At 33.3% G+C, this 16,998-nt stretch overlaps 1 protein-coding gene across 2 annotated transcripts in view; it reads right to left on the bottom strand.

Annotated features, from left to right (window-relative positions):
* Positions 1 to 207: 207 nt before the first annotated feature.
* Positions 208 to 16,998, bottom strand: part of UBE2D1 (ubiquitin-conjugating enzyme E2D 1) — a 32,585-nt gene continuing 15,794 nt past the window's right edge. For both annotated transcript variants that reach the window (XM_008580145.1, XM_008580146.1), the window contains exons 2-7: positions 9,591 to 9,654; positions 9,466 to 9,497; positions 6,845 to 6,922; positions 5,702 to 5,807; positions 2,900 to 2,993; positions 208 to 2,218 (exon numbers count right to left, since the gene is read on the bottom strand). In XM_008580145.1, the coding sequence (XP_008578367.1) occupies positions 2,173 to 2,218; positions 2,900 to 2,993; positions 5,702 to 5,807; positions 6,845 to 6,922; positions 9,466 to 9,497; positions 9,591 to 9,654 (420 nt within the window). In that variant the 3' untranslated portion in view covers positions 208 to 2,172. The remainder of the gene's footprint in view (positions 2,219 to 2,899; positions 2,994 to 5,701; positions 5,808 to 6,844; positions 6,923 to 9,465; positions 9,498 to 9,590; positions 9,655 to 16,998) is intronic.

Below are 16,998 nucleotides of genomic sequence, written 5' to 3' on the forward strand. Positions count from 1 at the left end.
TTTATTGTATATTCCAAAATATCTAGAAGATTTGGAATGTTCTCTTTGTTAGAATTAAGCAAAAATAATATACCCAAAATGGTGATTTGACTGATCATTATGTTACCAGTTAACTCAAGATTTTTAGTTAATTATGAGAACGTGTGCTCACTCCTTGGGAGGCCGATTGTACAATTCAGATGTAAGCAAAGGCAAACAAGAGTTAGGCAAGTTTCAAAAACTTTAATAAAGGAAAAAAAGACACTTCCAGAAATAAATGCCACACAAATGAAAGTTTAAAAAGGTGAAAGATACTCAAGAAACAAAATCCTTTACTATCAAAATATAAATCTAGTGGTGTTGAGTGTTTAAATTCAGGGAAAATGTAGGTTATAATAATATATCCAGTAAAGTAGTGTTTTTCATGATATGGCTGTTTCAAGATATCACTTAATATAGTTACTTTTTAAAGCCTATATTTTCTTAAACATCCATTTCACAATTCATTATTGTAATTATTTTACATTCATTTATAAAAACATATTTTCTAACAGGTTATTTTGTGCTTTAATAATAATGAACCCATGATAAAATACTCAAGTGAAATGCTTTGCTAATGACTACACTCATCACAGATTCTTGCACACTTACACAGCTACTGCAACAATTAGAAGAGCTACTGTTCTTAAAAATGGCACTCACTCAAGTTTTATTAGCATGCTAAACATTAAAGAAGTATTTTTTCCCAAGTTAAAACATTAGTACTTTCTAGTGTTCTTAAAATCTATAAAGATAACCTGCTTTATTTATATCACCTTTAGCTGGCAATTTATAAAAACAGAGAGAAGCATCATTTTAGAATTTTCTTTGTAACTTCTATAGTAAAAAATAAATGTTTTTCAAATTGTGATGGCATTAAAGTTCTATTTTAGAACTTCTAGATTTTAAAATGTTAAGAAAATGTAATTGTCAATTACATCTAGACAGGCATTTTAACGGATTAATCTAAAGATTCCTCAGGTCTATAAAGACTTCTTCAGAGTGGGTGACACTGCCTTACACTCATTTCAGTACTTTTGCAAATTATTTATTTTAGATGTGATCCAGAACAAACCCCAACTTATTTGAAATTCTCTTCTACAACAAGCGGCCAAGATATACCATCTTACAGACTGATAATTTAACAAAGAGATACTAAACTAAAACAATAAGATTTATATAATTAATGGTGATTAATGCCAAACGTAACAGACCTCATTTTCACAATTTGGAAATGATTTTCATGCAAAATTTTATATAGAGTTTTGATCCTTTACTTATAGTTAAAGTAATTTTTATCGTTTTAAGTAATCAAGACAAATAGTAGAAAAAGCATTTTATTTATATGGAAAAAGCTACAGTAAGATCTGTAAAAGGTGTCAATATTATATTGCCTATACAGAAAAAAATTCAAATGTGAATAGCAACAAATAAAAGTTACACATCTTCCTACTTAGCAGTGCAATTAATTCACATTGCAATAAAGTTAAGTCAAGTATAACAAAATCAAAACAAGTGTTTCTCCATAATCAGTATATTGAGAATTACAGTGTAAAGATCATTTCAGGTTTAAGAAATCTGCAATCAATCTACAGAATATCCTAAGACAAGGGAGACACAGTTAATTCATTTAATTATCATCTGTTGGGTTTTTTCAATACTGTTCACAGGAAAAAAGTAATGAGTTGACATACATGTAAATAGAATATATTTAGTCTATACAGTAAAAAAATACAAATTATAAAGTGAGCTAACAAAGAATGAAATCTGAATACAGATTTATAAAACTGACGACATCTTAGACAACACATACAGTATTTTTCATGTAAAAACATCTAGTTTCAGCAAAAAATAATTTGGTTGCTTTTCAGCTGCATTGTAGATCTTGTAAGCTGAAGATGCAGATGTCCAAGTATCTTAAAAACCATAATAAATGTCTTTCTCAATGCATACAAAATGATAAATGCTCTCATCACAGTCTTAAGGGTATTTTTGGAAGTTTGTTTTGTCTTGCTTCAGAAACACATTTAAGATGGGTAAAAATCAAAGGGTTTCATGATACAATGAAACAGTAAACAGTGCTCAATTTACTGCTAATGTTGAAAAAAACCTAGATTTTACAGTACTCTGGTATATATGAAAAATTTTTTGATTTTACATTGCATATTTCTGAGTCCATTCTCTTGCGTGTCTGTTGTATCTGTAGGCATATGAAAGGGATACAGTAAAAACATACAAAATTAATCTTTTAGAAGCATCCCTCTATATAGAACTGTATATGCTACCTTCTCATGCTTAATTGCAATAATCATACATATACCAATTATTTGATCAATATGAATTAGGCTCATGCATGAATAAAACAGAAAACATAAATGTTTAACTCATGAATTTCTCTGCAACCTATATGAAAATGTACCTAAAATACAAAAAATAAAACACAGAAACTAAGAAACAGAATTGAAATAGAAAAACAGAAATTTATCAAAACCAACTCAGAATGAGCATTATCTGCAAATTGCAAATAAACCTACAATACAAATAAGACGAAAAAGCAGATTGAAAAATTAGGTCAGATAACTACTCTTCCTGGGAGAAGACAGGGAATACAGCATTCAATACTTTCCAATGATTAAATTATTTTAATTCACTGCCTAGAATTATACACAGTTATTATGCAAACATAGAACATGTACTATAAACAATAAATGGGAAGAAACAAAAGTTTAAAAAGAAAGGTTTATTCCATTGGAATAAGATAAACTTAATACAAACATTATAAGCATAATTAAATGTACTTAAAATGTACTGATAATACTCATGTTTTAGCAGACTATATAGAAAAGCATGCAAACAGAAACTAACGTAAGTAAACACTTACTTTTCTTTGTCTGATTTATAGATTTGTGCAATATCTGGAACTAAGGGGTCATCTGGATTAGGATCACAAAGTAGAGAACATATGGACAATAAAACTAGATTTAAAGAGAGAGCATTGTATTAGATAATAATCTTTCTACTTTACACAAATTATATACGTGAAAATTATTTTACTGATTATAGATACTAAACTTATAAAGAAAACACAAAATAAAATAAACACATCAAATTACATTTTATACTAACTTTGGTTGGTAGTAAATATCTTTAATTTTTAAATTATAAAATTACAAAGAGTGTATATAATACAAAATTATTATACCTTTTGCAGTTTTAAATTCTATTTGAATTTCTATTTATTTAAAAAAAAAAAGTGGACCTCCAAAGCAGCTATTTACAACTTTTAAAGTTAAGAGTTTGCTACAAAGCACTCAAATTACCATTAACAATCCAACTTATCTTGGACATTGTGCTCATGTGCTGTTTTTACTTTGGCTTAGTGCTATGTATAGATTGTCTACAAAGAGGGAAGATTTGTAAGAATTTTTTCAGTGAATCTTTTATTCCATGTTGCTTATTTGTATTGCACACATTTAAAAATAATGTGAAGAGCTGCCTTTACATAAATTGTATATTTTAAAATCTAAATGAAAATGAAAATGTAGTTGTTGCTATACTACGTCAAAATAGTAATGCACATAGCTACACTTAAAAAAACTCTAAGTATCTGAAATAGGAGGAACAAGGACTCTGATTCCTCATTAGTCTGCTTCAATTGCATGTCACAACTTCTGAGGGGGTGGTGTACCCCTCCTTTCCCCTACTATGTTCCTTTATCTTTTCCTACTCTTTCAAGTCCAAAGGTGGATTTATAGGACAAAGTTGACTCTTAAATAACAGGGAAAGGGGGATGCTAAAGACTAAAAACAAACCTAATATATAAACATATTTTTTTGGTGGTTGGCTGGTATAGAGATCAAAACCCTTAACCTTGGTGTTATAAGCACCGCGCTCTAACCAAGTGAGCTAACCAGCCAGCCCTAAAAACTAATATTTTATTCATCTTTATCTTCCATTTACCCAATGAAACCTCAAGCCTTGTATATCAAACCAATTGGGTAGATTTTCTGGGCTCACTGACATCTCTAGAATGCTCCCAGACTAAACTAATGATAAAAAGCAAAACAAGGCATTTAAAATATAGAGAAGTGAAAAATGTACAAACAAATGAGCGAAGTATGAGCTACCTCATAAAATAAGCAAGAGTGGAGTTCCTCATCTCTTCACCCTGCCAGGAGCCATTTGCCCTGATTTCATTATAATGCACACAAACCACATGTTTTAAGATAAGGAAAAAGGTAACAGTTAACATTCACTTGAGTGCTTACTCCGTGCCAGGTGCACAATGACCCTATGTCATAACATTATTATAATCCTCTTTTTACATATGAGGAAACTGAGGCTGTTTAAATTCTCAAAGGACAGTTTCCATAAACCAACAATACTAATTAGTCTATAAAAAGCTACCAATGTCAAAAGATAAGTACGCAGCATCTGGCAGTCTTCCATTTCTTTTATATGTATAAGGACTTAGCTGTTTATGCCAAATGACATTCACTTTGTAAAACCATTCCAGGAAAGAGTACATAAATTTGAGTAATGCTTTGACACAGAATCTCTCCTTTATCTGATGCATGACAGTTATACTATGTGAAAGATTTTTAAAAGGATACTGGAATCTATATGAACATTGAGAACATTTTAGGTCAGAAATACTACCATTCATAAATAATTGATCTGAAGGGCTCTTATCTAATACTTGGAAGAGTTATGGCTGCGGACCCTGCTTCCTAAAAACCTCACCACTTTAAAAAACAAGTTATATATCCAGGTAATATTTATTAAAAAAAATTAAGAAATGACCACGAATTTGTACCATGAATCCTTCAAGAGAAACAATTTTCTTGAATTTATAAAAAAGGAAAAAGTTAGTATTTCAGGAGCAGATGCTTCTCACCTAAACAATGTTTTCCAACTGGTTCTCTTCTATTAGAGAAACAAGACACATACGAAGATTGCCAGCACAGTAAATAGTATTGGCTAATGAAACAAAAATGGCTTCTGATGACCTATGTACATAGCTAATAACTTAGCAAAGTACAATGCTATATACATCTGTGAAAGTTGAGAATCAGCATGAATTATATGTCAGTCATTCTAGTGATGCTCTCGATTATTCCAAGTGCATATAGACTAACATGCTATATGCTGTTAGTCTATATGCACTTCTGATATTTTTTCTTGGATGAAGTAAAATAGCTGTAAAGCTTTACTTATTAGTGTCAATAGTTCCACCTAATGAATGAGACAACTGTTCCCAAATCACTTTTAGTATCTCTTACTCTTTTTTAAAAGAGAAAGCCCAAGCTAAAAGGGTAAAATATCAATAGGCTTATCCCCAAATTTCTAGTTCTAATATTTTAAATTTCTTCTCATTTCCTCATTTAGATTCATCCATGCCACATTGACTCCCCTCCCTCCACACCCTGTTCATAAGCTAACCGCTTAAAGGCAGAGTAACATATGAGTTACGACAGCAAAGCATAATCAAAATAGGAAAAAGCACAGTAGATTGATTTTTTAAAACTTTGATCCCTGGATTTTTCTGCTATATTTTTCTTGTTTTGTTTTGTTTTTGGCAGCCAACTGGTATGAGGATCCAAACACTTGAGACCTTGCTGTTCTGTTGTATTTTTCCTGTCTCACCATTATCAACTATTTTAAATCTGATAAATGAAATTACCTTTTGATACAGTCAGAGCTGGTGACCATTGTGACCTCAGGATATCAAGACAAATACTTCCATTACTGTTTATGTTGGGATGGTAAATTTTTGTTGTGAAAGCAATCTAAACATAAAACAACAAAAATGTGACAATCCATGAACTATGAACAAATCAGAACCAATTTGCTCTAGGGTAAAATATCCTCAACTTTACATGACCTTACAGGAGAAATGCATCCAACACAAATTGAATGAGCATCTACTTTGTGCTGCTACACGTAGTTCCAGCTGGTAGGAATGTGAAAGCAAAGAAGTCAGTTTCCCTTTTTCCTTCCTCAAGGAATTGAGAAGTATTTTGGAGACTGTAATAAATACATCTGTAGTAGCTGGTATGACTGGTCGAATAGAACCTGAAGTAATTAACCATGGCTTTCATCATACCTCAAAGCAATCTTTTTCTTAATTTATCAGTAATACCTGGAAGTGACACTTGATCTAAAAACAGGGTGCCGACCCTGTTTCAGGGCAAAGTTGAGGGGCCTAAACTTGTTACCTGTTCTAAGAAATCCACCAAGAAACCTCATTTCCACAAGAGTTGTGTTTTTAAAAATCTAAAATAATTATTTACCGAGGGGCAGTATCTATTCATTTTTTCCTCTTTGATAACCCCATCATTTGTTTCCTCTTTAGATTGAATCTAAATCAAATTTAATAAAAACCTGTTTTTAATCTTCTCCACTTCACTAAATGAAGGGATTGTGTCATATTTACTTTTGCATTCCCCGATGGAGCAGAACATGGTACATGCTCAATAAATGTTTATTGAATACTTAAAAACTAAGACAGAAGGGTCAACTTTGGAAAGATAATCCCATGAATAGAAAAGTCTGATTCTTGATTATAAAAACTTTCCAAAGTACACATATCTAATAAAGAGGGAAAAAAAGTTAAGAACCTAATGTATAGCATAACAGATACCGCCTTTTGTTTTACAGACATAATACAATACTGGAATAAGAAAGCATATTTTAGATTCAGTGGTTTTAGAAAACAGTTTAAACATGCTAACCTACCCACAGGCTTTGACATCATAAAACTATCTCTAGATAAAGAGTAAAATCCCTGACATGGAAATCACATCAATCATAAAAGTAAAAATACCTTTGGTGGTTTAAAAGGATAGTCTGTCGGAAAATGGACAGTGAGAAAGAAGACTCCTCCTTGATATGCGCTATCAGGCTGAAATTACAAAACATGCATTAGTGGTGATTTCTCCAAATATTATTATTAATACTATTATAAATATAAATATAATTATAAATATTATAAATATTATTATAGTTTAAAAATACCATCATATTTAAAATTATTTCATCAAATAGTATGAAAAATATGCACCTGCCATATTTTCAGAATAGTCTGAAAAAAATGCACCTGCCATAACTTCAAATCACTTACCTGGAAAACAAGTTTCCCTTTGCAGGTATAAAGGAAGACTTTCCAACAATTATGCCAACACCATAAAGTTTAAAACAAAACAAAATAGGACACACACACTGGTGTGACTTGCCCAAACAAATCTGTTTATTAGTACAAATTTTAAAAAATCAATATACATGTAAGATTGCTATGAGAAAAGATAATTTTCTGTAGCAGTAATCAGTATTTTAAAAAAGGGATGGCACTAGTGTTACCTTTTTATTTATAAAACTTAAGTTCTGATGGTCACTTAAGGGCCAAGAATGAAGATGCACTGAAGAGACCAAATTCCGAAAAGAAAGGCTAAGTGACACTGGTACAAATTTATCTCTCAAATCTTGATTCAGTAACAGTTTACAAAATCATGTGGAAAATACAAAAAAGTTCAAAATGAAACTAAATAAATTCAATATTCATGGTACTATCAAATCAGGAATCAACTTTACAGGAAGAAATTAAATTTGTTCATGTTTCTTTATGTTAGAAAATATTTATATTGTAAGCAAAAAAAAAAAAAATTTAAGAAAAGAAAAATGTTATCAAAGTATACCTAAAATTCTATTTTAATTCCTTCATAGTTAATTAAGAATATTATGTTATATTAACATTTGGGTAGTAACAGCAAGACTATCATTACTTTCTCTGTAAGTTTCTGCATATATGTTAGAGGATTGTTCTGCAAAATTATTCTTTCTATATATTGTTTAATTCTAGTTCATTAAAATTACAAGGAATGTAGAAAAAGCAAGTAAATTACAATGACAGATAAGGTCTGCTTAGATAGTTAAATGATACTACAAAGTATTGTAAAGTATATGTTTGCATTGCTAAAATAAGGGAGGTATGAATAATATAATTGTAACCATTTGTTACATGTGATTCACCTAAGAAATACTTGTGAAGGGCTATAATTTAAACGGTAAGAGTGGGCCTTTAAATGATAGTATTTTGAAGGCTCCTGATAAGTACTGAAAAACAGACAGAAATAACTAGATTCTTATTGAAAGTTGTTATATAAATAAATGTTACATTTTACCATTTAAAAACTCAACTTAACATGACAATTTAGTAATTTGAGACAAATAACCATGAGTCCTACTTTGAAGTTCAGTAGTTTTTGTTTGTTTGTTTGTTTTTAAATTAAACCCAAGACAATATGATTAAAAACTCTAACTTACTAGATAAAGCTCCATCAGGGGAAAGAGGAAATACTGACGTTCATGAAACATGTTACTAAATGTATTCTCACTCAAATAGTAGATTTGACCTGTCTGTGCCCACTTTTATGCAATCAGATTTTTGCTCAGAGAAAGAAAATCCTGTTTCAAGTTATAACTGTCTCTCAGGTATAGAAAACAGTGATTTTAACAAAGGTAATTAAGTATTAAGAGGAGCCAGTTATAAAACAGTAGGTAATTTTGAGTTCAGAACAATGAGATAAAATTAAAAGCAGCAAACTCATAAGGTGGCAAAGATAGACCCACTACAGTATTTTATCAAATCTCTTTCACAAACAAGAGGAGTGATGAAACTTATTGCAAAGTGGTGCTTGTTACTTGTAGGAATTCCATTATTGGGTTAATTAGACTTATTTCTTTCTTTCTTTTTTTTTTTTTTTGTCCTTTTTGAGACCAGCCGCACCGCGCTCAGCCATTGAGCGCACCGGCCATCCCTATATAGGATCCGAACCCGCGGCGGGAGTGCTGCTGCGCTCCCAGCGCTGCACTCTCCCGAGTGCGCCACGGGCTCGGCCCTAATTAGACTTATTTCTTTCTTTCTTTTTTTTTTTTTTGTCCTTTTTGAGCCCAGCCGCACCGCGCTCAGCCATTGAGCGCACCGGCCATCCCTATATAGGATCCGAACCCGCGGCGGGAGTGCTGCTGCGCTCCCAGCGCTGCACTCTCCCGAGTGCGCCACGGGCTCGGCCCTAATTAGACTTATTTCTAATGTACTAAAAACTGGGGATGTGAGAATGATCATGCTTAGTTATGAACAACTAACTGTGACTAAAACACACAAAAAAGATAAAGCAAACACACTGCTTGGTTGCAAATTGTGGGTGATCCATTACTACATGTAATGATCAAGGATTTGGCAAAGGAAACATCACAGTGATCCTAGCAAGAATTTACCACCAATGCTCTAGGAAATCATCACAAATCCTTATACAAAAAATTATATTTTACTTCTTGGGTGATTCAGAGTACAAGAAAATTCAACCTCAGTCACAAACCTGATCGCAGGTGTATGGTAAGAATGAAGTATGTCTGGGGATTAATTTCATATATACGAATCATACTTACAGGCCCCATAATAGTTGCTTGCCAGTGGAACACTGAAACAAACAAAGGAGTTTTGGAGTCATTAACAAATCTTCAAACCTATATTTTTAATGGTAGCAAAATCCCAGCAATAGAACAAAGCTTACAGTCATCTCCCACAGGTCCAGCTGAACAGTGAGCAGGTGGATCACGTTGTAGATCACTTAATTCCTGAAAAAAAGCAAAAATTCTTAAGGTTATCTCTTTTTCCAATGAAACAAGTATTATAATCCATCAAGACACAGACCATTAACTTCACTTTAAAATCATTTTAGGCTGTTCTCTTCAAAATATAAAAACATAAAATGTACTCTGTCATTGATTCGCAGAAGAGTACGGAATAAGGTATTAAATTCTATCATAAGGCAGCTCCAAACCTTGAAAAGATGAAATGAATTAAAATGATGTTTTTCTTTAACATCCCTGAAACAAAAATTTCAATAAGTATCTACTGTATGCAAGGTAGTTTATATAAGTGCTAGGTAGATAATATATAAAAAACAGGTCCTGTTTCCAACAGGTTACTATCTAGTGAGGGAGAGTGAAGGCTCAGAAAGATGAATATTTAAGGAACAACCTGAAGGTTAAATGGAAAGAAAGGAGGAAAGCAGTCAGGCCATGATTTGAAGCCTAGAACATTGATTCATATGCTCTTGCTTGCCCTTAAATCAGCAAAGGAACGATCATAGAAAGGACTCAGCTTCAGAGTTGGCCAGTCCTGGGTTGGAATTCTAGTTCTTTTTTATTTTTGGAATTCTAGTTCCAACATAACTAGCTCTATGGCCTTGGGGAAGTTACTTAACTTCCTTAGCCTCAGTTGGGAAGAAACTGATCACCCCCAAATAAGAAGGGTATAAATTCAACATAAAGGACTACAAGTGAAGAATGTAATTTAGTTTGGGAGATCAAAGAATGTCTCTGAAAAAGTGACATTTACGTTGAAATCTAAAGGATGACTAGGAGTTAGTTTGAGGCAAATGGGTGACATTAGATATTAGAGTGGCATTATATGAAGCTGGAAAGGTAGACAGAAGCCAGGCAGAAAACAGACAACAATATATGCCAAATTAAGGATTAGGGGTTTTATACCAAGTGTATTGGGAAGGGTTTAGTAAGTGGCACGGTCAGATTTAAAGGATGGTTCTGACTGGATTAGAAATGCGAAAGAGGAGAAGCTACAAGATTAGTTACTACAGGCAAGAAAAAGGGGGCTTCAACTGGAGAAGTGGCACAGAGATAAAAGTGATGAATTTGAGATATTTTGAAGGGCCCACCTATCATAGGATTTGATGATGAATTACATATGCAGAGTAAGGAGAGAGGTCACAGACATGTATGATGAAGATTAGTGGCAGCTAGAATTTACTCAGTGTCTTCGTCATCCTAACAATCCTCAGAGGTAGGTGTTAACATGTTCCCCATTTTACAGATGAAAAGCAAAGGTGACAATGCCTCACTGTATGCTCATATAACTACTAAAGGGTGGAACTGGGATTCAAACCCAGGCAGTCCAACTTGTTTCTTTTTAGCTTTACAAATGCACAAACGTAGATGCCATTTACTGAGATAGGGAACACTAGAAGACAAGTCGATCTGGAGAGTAGACATGTTGAACCTGTGATCCCTGTGATATCAAGAAAAGATTTAGTTCAACCTACAGGGCTGGTGCTTAAAAGAGGGTATGGCTAGAAATCAGAAAATCATTATATATACCTGGTATTTAAAACAGTGGGAATGATGTAGCCATTTTCGTGGGAACACATATAAATAAATGCTGCATTTCATCATATCTAAGATGTCATTGACTGTAAATCGCATCTTCATTTCATGTACCGATAATTAAGCTAAAATGCTGCCAATTAATTTTAAGATACCATCAATTATAAGACACACTCACACTTTAGAAATGTGACCCTTAGAATCACTGCAATATGATAATAATAGCAATGAGTTCAGCGCTGTAATAGAGACAAACAAGGAAGAGGATGTGATAGGGAAAGGCTTTCCTAAGAAAGTGATATATGAGCTCAGTAACTGAGCCAAGTGCCAACTCAGGTCTCCTTCTTCCAAGTCTAATGTTCTTTTCCAGTAGACCCAAGTACTTTCATTTTTGTTTTGTAGCTCTTTTTTTAATAGCTGGTGCTGTTTCTCTTCCTGACAAGAATTAACTAACATGGTGAGTGCTTTTTTGGATCATGTACAGTTAAGTAAAACAGAGAAGGATTTCAGTCTTCAACTTAGCTATACAGAAGTGGGTAAAAGGCTTTGAAGTTTAAGATCACTTGCCACGTGATCCTGAAAAAATCATTTTTTTCTCATCAAACATCAGTTTTCTTTCATGCAAAGTGGCATTACCACCTTCATCCATAGTTTCTGACAATCAAGTGAAATGATACATGAAGTGTACAGCACAGTCTCTGGCACATAGTAAGGATTCAAGTAAGTGTGAAGATAACATGGAATTGATAACCATCATCCAACTTTCAGGTAGAATACAATTATTTAAATAGTTTAAAAGACTAGGGGAGGAGCAGATCACAAGTCACAGTCCCATTTCAGAATGACTACGCTTTATAACATTTTTCTAACTTGGGCTTTTAGGAGATTGCTTCTGAAATTATTCATCATGTTGAGTTTTCTAAATATTAGTGTAAATGGGACTTATTTGCCCTCATTTTAACTAGAAAACTAGTTAACTAGAAAATGACAGTTTCTAATTGTGGTTTTAAAAAACTATTAATAATTCGCATGTATATATTTTACATAGAGATAATGTGTATGTGAATAAACCATACATACACACAATACACACAAATTAATTTTGTTTACTAAGAAGAAAAGTCAAAACCATATTTTAGTTGGAACAGCCTTGAACCATATTCAAATTTCAAATGTCAGGCTGCTCTTCAAATCCCTTTAAAATATTATAGAAGAATAAAGGTCATCTCTTTTTATTATTATTTTTTAAGGTCCTGATTCTACCTCCTTTGTCAGAATAAGTTAGGGCCAAGGAAGTGAGAGAGAAAATCTAACAAACAAATTCCTGCAAAGGTCAGGTTCAGGCTATCTACTTGAAGCTCACTTGTTTTAGGAAAGAGGCAGCTGACAGTATATCGAGCATCCTTAATATTCACATCAATCATCATTTACTACTAATAATTACAGTAATGCTCTGGCAAGGGGACTTACACATCCTAGACTTTTTAGGAGGGTCTAGATTTCTAACATTCTAATTTCAAATGATTCCCTTTGTCAATCCATGTGTCTGGAAATATTCCCCGTTATACTATTTGGATGTATGAAACTAAAACTATGGTGCATATGTGCAGACAGAGCGACAAACAGAAAACAAAAGGCATATCCACAAAAATACAGATTTTAAACTTAAAAAAGAAAAATGAAGATTTTTAGAAAATTTTGAGATGTGCTAATGGGATGAAAACGTAAAACAAATAAAAACTACGACCAAACACATCAAAACCTTACTTTTTGCTTAGTCTATTAAGCAGCCAGTGTACTTTCAGATGATACAAGAAATCAAGGATCACTTCTATTTGTTAGATTCTCCCTTTTGACTTAGATTACCCCAACTTTTTCTGAAACTTTATTATCTGATTTATGCTTTCTCTGCTGTAACTGGCATTCTTACTTATCTACTTCTTGCATAAGAGTCACATATGAGGCATTAAAAATAATTTAGTGATTCTTATGTAATTCTCTGTAAGAATTAACACTGAATTATACAACATGCTAAAGACCATAGGATCCTCACAAGAGCCAAGGTTTAACTCCACATTCCTCAGCTAATGGAAAACTCTCTAAAGAACAATTTATGACCTCAGACTTCCACTTCTTGAATACTTACTATTCCACCACCACCCTGAAGTAGAAGATGCACCCTATGACAGCCTCCCAATAACTGTTTCATGAGCCCCTCATGCCTCTTGCCTAGATCTCCTCATGGCAATGTTTTCATCTCATGCTGAATTAAAAGAACTCAAAGACAAAACATTTAAAACCTTTCATTTTTAAATTAAGTATTGTATCTATGTGTGTGCGTTACAAAAGCAAAACAAAACTGTGACTTGTAGGGAAAAAATAGAAAAAGCAACATATAGTCAAATACTCGTGAGACCATTACCCAGACCAAACCATTGTGAACAGATTAGAATACTTCCACCCACAGCTTTTTTGAGAAACAGTATGCCACTCACTGTTGGAGGGAGTGTAAGTTGAGACAGAATCTTTTGGAGGGCAATTTCGTAATAACTGTCCAAGTGACAAATACATATGGTCTCTGACCCAGTAATTTCACCTCATAGAAGTAACTGCCTAGGAAGCCAAATATATATACATATAAAAGGATGTTCAGTGATGCATCTTGTACTAGGATGAAACACTGAAACTAACCTAAAGTTCCATCAACAAGAGAATGGTTTAATAAAATGATACAGCTACATTATGAAACACTAAGAAGCCATTAAAAAGAATCAGACAGCTCTGTATATGCTGACATTGAAGGATACTGAGTGAACATATCATGTTTGAATGAGAAACACAAGTTGCAGGAAAGTATGACTATTATGATCTCATAATATATACACAAACTATACATACGTAAAAAACAAATAAATAAAAGGACACACACCAAACTGTTAACAGTAGTTATTTCTTGTAGTAGATTGCTACATTTTACTTCATGTCTTCCATATTTTTTCAATTTTTTACAATACCTTTGTAACTTGTTAAAGAAAAAAATTAAGATTTTTATTCAGGTTCTTATGCATTTTAAGAGATAAAATGACATTCATTTTTTCTCCACATATATTTTAAGCATCTTCTCTTTTCATTAAAAACTTTATAAGACAATGGAAAACTGAGGAACTATCACAGATTGGAGTATAGACACTAAGGAAACCCAACTACTAGATCTAATGTGGGATCCCAGATTGGATTCTGGAAAAAAAAAAGGACATTAGTGGAAAAACTCATGAAATCTGAATTAGGTCTGTAGTTTAGTTAATAGTAATGTACCATAGTAATGTACCAGGGCCGGCCCGGTGGCTCACTCGGGAGAGTGCGGTGCTGATAACACCAAGGCCCCGGGTTCGGATCCCATATAGGGATGGCCGGTTCGCTCACTGGCTGAGCGTGGTGCTGACAACACCAAGTCAAGGGTTAAGATCCCCTTACCAGTCATCTTTAAAAAAAAAAAAAAAAAAAGTAATGTACCAAAGTTACTTTCCCCATTTTGATAACTGTACTATGGTTATATAAGTTGTGAATATCAGGGGAAGTCAGGTGAAGGATACATGTAAACTTTCCATACAATTTTTGCAAATTTTCTGTAAAACTAAATATATATATTATATATTTATATATTTATTTCTTTTATATTCTGAAATAAATATATAAATATAAAGAAATATATATATATTTCTTTCTTTCTTTTTTTTTTTTTCTTCCTTAAAAGATGACTGGTAAGGGGATCTCAACCCTTGGCTTGGTGTTGTCAGCACCACGCTCAGCCAGTAAGCCAACCGGCCATCCCTATATAGGATCCGAACCCGTGGCCTTGGTGTTATCAGCACCGCACTCTCCCGAGTGAGCCACGGGCCGGCCCCTAAAAATATTTCAAAATTTAAAAATGTAAAACTTTTTACATATTCCAAAACTTAATCACTATTTTCTTCCCCAAGCTTGCTTCTTTTCCTATACTCCCCATAATCTGTTAATGGGACATTAGTTACCTAGTTCAACAGGCTCAAAATCGCAGCACTGTTTTCACTCCTCTTTTTCTTGTCCTTCACATACAGCCAGATGTAGAGTACAGTATATTCTACCTCAATACCCATTACATTGCCTACCACAGTTACCTCTATGCATTGATTTACACAGCTTTTTTTATTTCATTCTTCTGCTTAGAAAATTTCAGTGGTTCCCCATTGCTTATTAAAGACTGAACTCCACCACTGAAGGTCTTTTCATTATCTGGTCCCAAACCTACACTTTCAGTTGGGTTCTCCTTCAAAATCCCACCCAATATTCTCCAAAGAACTCCCATGAGTTTTCTAAAACACTTTCAGGTCTGTGAGGTGAAAATGAATTTAATAATAAAACTAAGATGTTATCTGCCTTTTTTGCTGTCAATATCTCATGAGAATACAGTGGAGTTTTCCAGGGGCTTAATGACATGTGGTTTGTAACAGACTGAATGCATGAGCAAATGTGAGAATCCACCTTTCATCGATAAGCCTGACTATAATGAGATTTGAAAATGGGTAAAACAATGCCACTCTTCTTTTGTTTTTAAAAATGTAGTTATTTTTCATAAAATAACTAGTAAATAAGTTATATTTCACAAATAACGGTATTTGTGTTAAAATGTAATAAATGTAGTTTTTAAAAATTATTCACTAAATATTTTTAAATTTCTGCTTTAATTTCTCATATGGTAAATATCTATAGATAAAACCCACACAAACAAATGCTCTTTGAGGTTGTCAATATTTTTAAGAATATAAAGGGGTCCTGAGACCAAACAGTTTGTGAAATTCTGGTCTAACCTGACTACCTGGATGTTCACTGCACGTGGCTAGGTTTTCCGGACTTCATACTTTTCCTTCTCCTAAAACAACCTTCCTTCCATTTCCCCATGCCCAAATTTTACCTATTCTCCTTAACAGTGGCTATCTATTTTCTCAAAGGCCACTTTCAAAAACATGAGTTTTAGAGTCAGATCTGGATCGAATCTGTCTGACACTACTAGCTGTGTAACCTTGGGCAACTTAACCTCGGTAAGTCTCAAGTGCACCATTTGTAATATGGGATTGACACTGGTTACCTTGAAGAATTGTGTTGAGAAAAAAATGAAAACACACAGGTAAAGCACCTAGCCTAATATCTGGCATGTGTAACAGTTGCTTAATAAACGCTAATTGTTTCCCTTCCTTTCCTCTTCTACCAGAATGTTTTTTAAAACCAGGACTTTTATGCATATTACTCATGAATTCCTCTACAATTCTTAGTACAGTGCTTTTCACATAAGGTGTTTGGTATTACTGGTATTTGAGTCAAGCAATAAAATTTAAGGAATAATATGATCAGCAGAATATAAGTATCTCAAATTTCAATCTTTTAGAAATGGGTGACCTTTTAAATAACATATAATGACACCTAAAAATGAATATCAAAAGAATAATCATTAAGATATTATGCCATTGCTACAGTTACTTTCAATTTACACAATACATGATATATTCTAGCAAAGTGCCCAAAGCCACAAAAAAATTCTGTTAGAAACTCAAAAGTCTAAATATTCCATCCTTACTGTTTGTTTAAGATGCTGCTGACCTACTTTCAGGACACAGCTTTGGGTTGCTCCAAGAGTTAGGGGTTTGTGCCGGGCTGACCCAGTCTGAAAGTAAGTCATCTACCAACCACTGGCATTCCTCAGTGACAGAGGCGCTCAGAGACAGGGCTGCAGTCTGCAGCATGAACAGTTTTTTTAAAAAA

This window comes from Galeopterus variegatus, unplaced genomic scaffold (genome assembly GCF_000696425.1).
Source record: "Galeopterus variegatus unplaced genomic scaffold, G_variegatus-3.0.2 Scaffold2036, whole genome shotgun sequence".
NCBI lineage: Eukaryota > Metazoa > Chordata > Mammalia > Dermoptera > Cynocephalidae > Galeopterus > Galeopterus variegatus.